Source organism: Peromyscus eremicus, chromosome 5, assembly GCF_949786415.1.
Source record: "Peromyscus eremicus chromosome 5, PerEre_H2_v1, whole genome shotgun sequence".
NCBI lineage: Eukaryota > Metazoa > Chordata > Mammalia > Rodentia > Cricetidae > Peromyscus > Peromyscus eremicus.
Genome location: NC_081420.1, coordinates 88,089,717 through 88,095,716, shown reverse-complemented (window position 1 = coordinate 88,095,716; position 6,000 = coordinate 88,089,717). Strand labels below are relative to the sequence as shown.

General features: G+C 48.9%; 1 protein-coding gene across 2 annotated transcripts in view; it reads left to right on the top strand.

Annotated features, from left to right (window-relative positions):
• Positions 1-4,037: 4,037 nt before the first annotated feature.
• Usp10 (ubiquitin specific peptidase 10) overlaps positions 4,038-6,000 on the top strand; it is a 57,132-nt gene continuing 55,169 nt past the window's right edge. For both annotated transcript variants that reach the window (XM_059263921.1, XM_059263920.1), the window contains exon 1: positions 4,038-4,170. In XM_059263921.1, coding sequence (XP_059119904.1) covers positions 4,150-4,170 — 21 coding nt within the window. In that variant the 5' untranslated portion in view covers positions 4,038-4,149. The remainder of the gene's footprint in view (positions 4,171-6,000) is intronic.

Genomic DNA, 6,000 nt, shown 5'->3' with positions numbered 1-6,000 from the left:
GTTTCCAGCATCTGCCTATAAGGTTTTCTGTGTATTTAAGAATCTGTCCCTGTGGAGCTCTAGCTTTTCTGTCACCATCATAGCATAGATACAATAACACAATAATAACAATATCATAGCCATAGTAACATAATGTTTTGTTTGTTTTTGTTTTTTGTGACAGGGTTTCTCTGTGTAGCTTTGGTGCCTGTCCTGGAACACACTCTGTAGACCAGGCTGTCCTCGAACTCACAGAGATCCACCTGCGTCTGTCTCCTGAGTGATTAAAGGCGTGCACCACCACCTCCACCACCACCCAGCTAACGTAATTTTGTTGTTGTTGTTGTAAAATGTTTTGTAGAGAAAAATTGAAGTATAGTATCACTTAGATCCCATAAGTTAACACTTTGCTACATTTTAGTTCCCTGTTTGCTTGCGAATATATTTTTTACTTTTTTGCATTATGAACCACTGAAAACTTTTGGTAGACACTGATAAGTTACTCTGAAACTTTTCAGGATGTGTCTTCCAACAATAAAGCAATGAGCACAATCTTCTCTTTACATGTATATTTATTTATTTATTTATTTATTTATTTATTTATTTATTTATTTATTTATTTTTTATTTGTTGGTTTTTCGAGACAGGGTTTCTCTTTGTAGCTTTGCGCCTTTCCTGGATCTCGCTCTGTAGACCAGGCTGGCCTCAAACTCACAAAGATCCGCCTGCCTCTGCCTCCCGAGTGCTGGGATTAAAGGCGTGCACCACCACCGCCAGGCCTGTATTTATTTATTTTGAGACAGGCTTCACCATGCATCACAGAGTCCTGGCTGGCCTGGAATTCCCTTAGTATACTCAGGCTGGCCTCAAACTCACAGAAATCTACCTGCCTCTCTCCTGTGTGCTGGGATAAAAGGTGCACATCACCACGCCTCCTGCTTCTGCTCCTTCTTCTTCCTCCTCCTCTTCCTCTTCTTTTCTTTTGTGGCATGATCTGGCTCTGTGGTTCAGGGTGCCCTTGAACTCATGATCTCCCTGCCTCAATCTTAGGAGTGCTGGGCTGACAGCTCAGTACCACTTCTGCATTCTAAAATTAGCAAGACACCAGCCACCCACAGGGATCCATATTTGAATGTCTCCAGTTGTCAGAAAAGAAACAGTAAAGTAAACCTGGCTTGGTGTGCCTGCTTGTAATTCTAGCACTGGGGAGGTAGAGGAAGCACTTGAACTCTGGAGTTTGAGAGCAGCCCAGGCAGCACAACAGAATCCCTTCTGAGAACAAGAAAAAAGGGAAAGCTAACTCAAAGCACACTACCACCCCATCAAGGCTGACACATTATATTGACTGTTCCGTGTTTTATTTTTAAATTTTACTTTTATTATTTTATTTTCAATTATGTGTATATCTGTGCATCTGTGTTGGTATGTGAGTACAGGTACCCAAGGAGACCAGAAGATGGTGGAACTCAGGGCTTCGTGTATGTGTGCTAGGCAAGAACTCTGTTAACCGAGTTACATTCCCAACCTCAAAGAGTTTTACTTTTACCCTAGGCTGGCCTGAGACTTATTACTCTGTACTCGAGCTGGAATGGGAGTTACAGGAGCTGCTCCATTAGTTCAGTGCTGGGAACTGAACCTGGTTCTTCCCCAAGAGTAGTACATTTTGTTACTTGCTGAGCCATCTGTCCAGGCCTTATATTTGTGTATGTGTGTGTCTTCTTGTTGTTGTTGGGTTTTTTTTTTAAGCTCATTCATTTATTTTAAAAATATGTTTATTTTAGGGGCTAAGAGATGGCTTGGTGGTTAAGAGCACTGGTTGCTCTTCCATAGGACCCTGGTTCAGCTTCATGGCAGCTCACAACTGTCTATATTCCTAGTTCCAGGGGATCTGATGCCTTCTTCTGAATTCTGCAGACACTGCATACACACACTGCACAGACACACATGCAGATAAAACACCCATACATATAACATAAAATACATAAACAATGTTTATTTTCTATTGTACCTGTGTGGGTGTGGAAGTCAGAGGACAACTTTTGTGAAGCTGGTTGTCTTCTACCATGAGTGTCCCAGGAATGGAACTCAGGTTGTCCGCCTTGCAACAGGTGAGCCAGCTTGTTGAGCCATGTCCATGATGTTATTACTGTTTTGTTTGTTTTTCAGACAGGGTCTTATTTAGCCTAGGATGGCCTCAAACTTGCTACATTGCTGAGGGTGATCCTCCTGCCTCTTCCTCTTCAGTTCTGGGACTGCAAAAGTGTGCCAACACATCCCGATTATTTGGTGCTTGGGGTGGAACCCAGGGCTTCATGTATGTGTGCTAGGCAAGAACTCTGTTAACCGAGTTACATTCCCAACCTCAAAGGGTTTTATTTCTACCCTAGGCTGGCCTGAGACTTATTACTCTGTACCCAAGCTTGCCCTGATCCTCCTGCCTCAGCTTCTTGAGTCTTGAGTGCTAGGATTTACAGGCAAGCACAAATTTGTTCAGCAAATATAATGTCTGTTTAGTAATCATCTTTGTGTGTGGTGCCGGCATTAGAACCTACCACTCCTACTGAACTATGCCTCCAAGCCCTCTTAAGAGCACCCTGTGGGAACACACTGGTCAAGACAACTCTCTGGAAAAACCAGGTGCTGGGATGATTTTTGAAAATCGTCATGACTGATTCCACTTGTCCAACAAGCATCTACAGAGACCCTGCTATTGTCAGGCGCTGGGCTAAGGAGGGCCTATTAACAGTCAGACATAATATTCCCACAGTCCATAACACAGTGAGCCTGGCTTTTCAGAAATGAGATGCCAATAGTCTATGGACACTCCACCTGGACATGCCTCATCTCTGAAGCTAAGCAGTATCATGTTTGACTAATAGCCGGGCGGTGGTGGTGCACATCTTTAATCCCAGCACTCAGGAGACAGAGCCAGGTGGATCTCTGTGAGTTCGAGGCCAGCCTGGGCTACAGAGTGAGATCCAGGAAAGGTGCAAAGCTACACAGAGAAACCCTGTCTTGAAAAACAAACAAACAAACAAACAAACAAAAAAGTTGGGTGGGAGAAATGGGATGCCATGAAACACAGTAAGTGCAGTAGAGGAGTGTGCTTGAGCTGGACAAAATATTAAGAAATAAGACCTCGAGTTAAGATGCTTTATTCATTCAGTCACAGGTGCAGAGACTGAGGGAAAGGAAATTAATTTGTCTGAAGCCACACAGAATGGGGATGGTGGACCCATGAGCTGGAAGAGCGCAGTCAGGTAGAGTGCTCAGCAAGGGTTTCCTGCCTTTGTGATGAGTCAACAGCCCGTCCTGCCTGTATGCACCCGCATGTTTGTGCTACAGGTAACATCTACTGCACAATGTGCTAGGACCTCAACACGATTTTTTTTTGGGGGGGGGAGACAGAGTCACCTTATGTAGCTCAGTGTGGCGTGGAACTAGTCTGCAATTCATGGATGATCCTCCTGCCTCGGCTACCTATGTACTGAGATCACAGGAGAACAATCCCGATCAACGACATCTTTCTTAAATGAACTAACTAGTTTATTTTGTGTGTGCCCTTGTGTATGTCAGAGGACAACTCAGTTTTCCCTTTCTGCCACGTGAATCCCAAGGATGGAACTCAGGTCGTCAAGGGTAAAGGAGGCAGGCAGGCTCCATTACCCGCTGAGTCATTTCCCTGGCTCCTTCAACGTTTATTCCTAAGCTTTACAAACAAAAACATTCCCCTCCCCCGCAATGCCAGGCAAAGCTTGTGCAGGGAATGAAGAGTGAAGAAATGAATGAACCGTCAGAAGAGCGCGCTCCGTAAGGTAAAGGATCCGTGGGGAATCTCCAGTGGAGGTTCTCAGGGCCGACTTGACGCGGCCGCTGCGCACCTCACGCTGCGACTCCACGTTGCAGCCTGGGGATGCGTGCCCACCTCCATCCGCACGCCCTCGCCCGGAGCGGCAGCCCTCCACGCGCCGCGGGCGGAAGGGTCGCAGGCTGGGGCGCACGCCCACCTGTCGCGCGCAGGCGCAGAACGCCGCCTGCTCTCCCGCGGCGCGGCCAGTGCGCAGGCGCGGCGGCCGATGCGAGTGTGTCTGTGCGGCGAGAAGATGGCGGCGACGGGGGACGCGGCGTGAGGAGCCGGAGCAGCGCCGAGCCTCATTGAGACGGGCCGCCATGGCCCTCCACAATCCGCAGGTAGCGCGGGCCGCGTCCAGGGCGGAAGGTCTGGGCCTCGGAAAGGCCTCGGGGCTGCGAGCGCGAGGTGCGCGGGGAGCCGGCGGTGGGGGAGGCGCCGGCACGCTGCCGGCCTAGGCCCGCGCCGCGCCCCTTAGCGCCGCGCGCCCCAGCGCTCGAGGCCGTCCGAACTGCCCCGAGAGCGCCCGAGGCCGCAGGCAAGGCCTCCGCGTGCCCGGCCGGCAGCCGCGGAGTCCGGGGCGACGCTCTGGCCCAAGCGGCTCAGGTGGCTGGCTGGTGCGCTACGCGGCGCGAGGACCCGGCCCTCGCCTCCGGGATTCTGTTGCAAAGAAAACTGGGAACCACTGGGGTGGCGCACTGTCTCGCCCGGGACTGACACCTTTTGCATGGAGCCGGGGTTAGGTTAGGCGCCCCCCCCCCCCCCCCCAGGCCGGAGCGCCTGCTGCGCCTTGCTCTCTGTGCGGGAGCTGCTCCCTCAGACTCCCCTGATAAGACGCGCTTCGGAGAAATGAGCAGTCGGCACGTGGTGCTGCTTCTCAGGGCTGCTTTGGGCCCGGCGTTTATGGAGGTCTCAGACCTAGGCTAGAAATGATCTCCTTTTATAATCATCTTTGAGTGATTTTTTTTTTTTTTCTGCTAGACTGAGAAAGTGACTCTTGGGAAACTGATGGGGAGTCAAATCTCAACCTTTCCAAGGCTAGTGGATGGGTCTGTATATAGGCAGGCGAGGGCGATCTGGTTAGACCACTTTTGAAACACGATTGTCTTTTTATTTGGGGGGCAGGGTCTCCCTCTGTAGTCCAGGCTGGTCTGTAACGAGATTCTTCTGCCTCAGCCTGGTGGGGTTGCAGACACCAGTCACCACGTGCTTTTGAAAGGTTATTTTAATAACGGTTTCAATGAAGGTATAGTGTGGGATTTAAACCTCGAAACCTTTTTAAATGGAAGGTTAGATCCTAGGAGAAACTGCCTTTCTGTTAAATATGTGGTGTTTCCTAGATCAGATCAGAACTTTGCCTGTTTGACCTTTTCCCTCCTTTTGTAAATTTACCTTTGTATTTGATGTAGTTCTTTTCAGTAGAAAGGGAGTTCGCAATTGTTGAATAATATTTTTTGACAAATATGCCATTCAGAGTTTTTATTAGTTTTTAAGTTGTAGACAGATCTTCACTACACAGCCCTTGGCTGACTGGAAATTCAGACAACTGCCTGCCTCTGCCTCCAAGGTGCTGGAGGTTCCTGGCTTTCTTGGCCACATCTGGCTCTATTCCGACCTTAATTTTTTTTTTTTTTTCCCTCTCCGAGACAAGGTTTCTCTGTGTAGCTTTGGAGCCTGTCCTGGAACTCTGTAGCCCAAGCTGGCCTCGACCTCACAGAGATCCGCCTGGCTCTGCCTCCCGAGTGCTGGGATTAAAGGCGTGCGCCACCACCGCCCGGCCAAAAAAAAAATTTTCTTTTTTTTTTAAATTTTTTAAAATTTCGTGTGAGTGAATGTGCCTTCCTGGTGCCAACTGAAATGAGAAAGAGGGCTTTGGAGCTCCTGGAACTGGTATTGGAATGGTTGTTAGCCTCTGTGTGTGAGTGCTGGGAATGGAACCTGAGTCCTCTGCTAGAGCAACTAACGGCTTTAAACCCAGGAGTCATCTGTCCAGCCTCTCTCCTCAGAGGTTTTAAGAAATTTCAGCCTCTTGCTCAACTCAGATACATACGCCTTTAGTCTCAGCACTAGGGTGGTAGAAGCAGGCAGAGCTCTGTGAGTTCGAGGCCAGCCTGTTCTACATAGTGTGTGTCCGGGACATAGAGGGCTACATACAAACAAACAAAAAATCC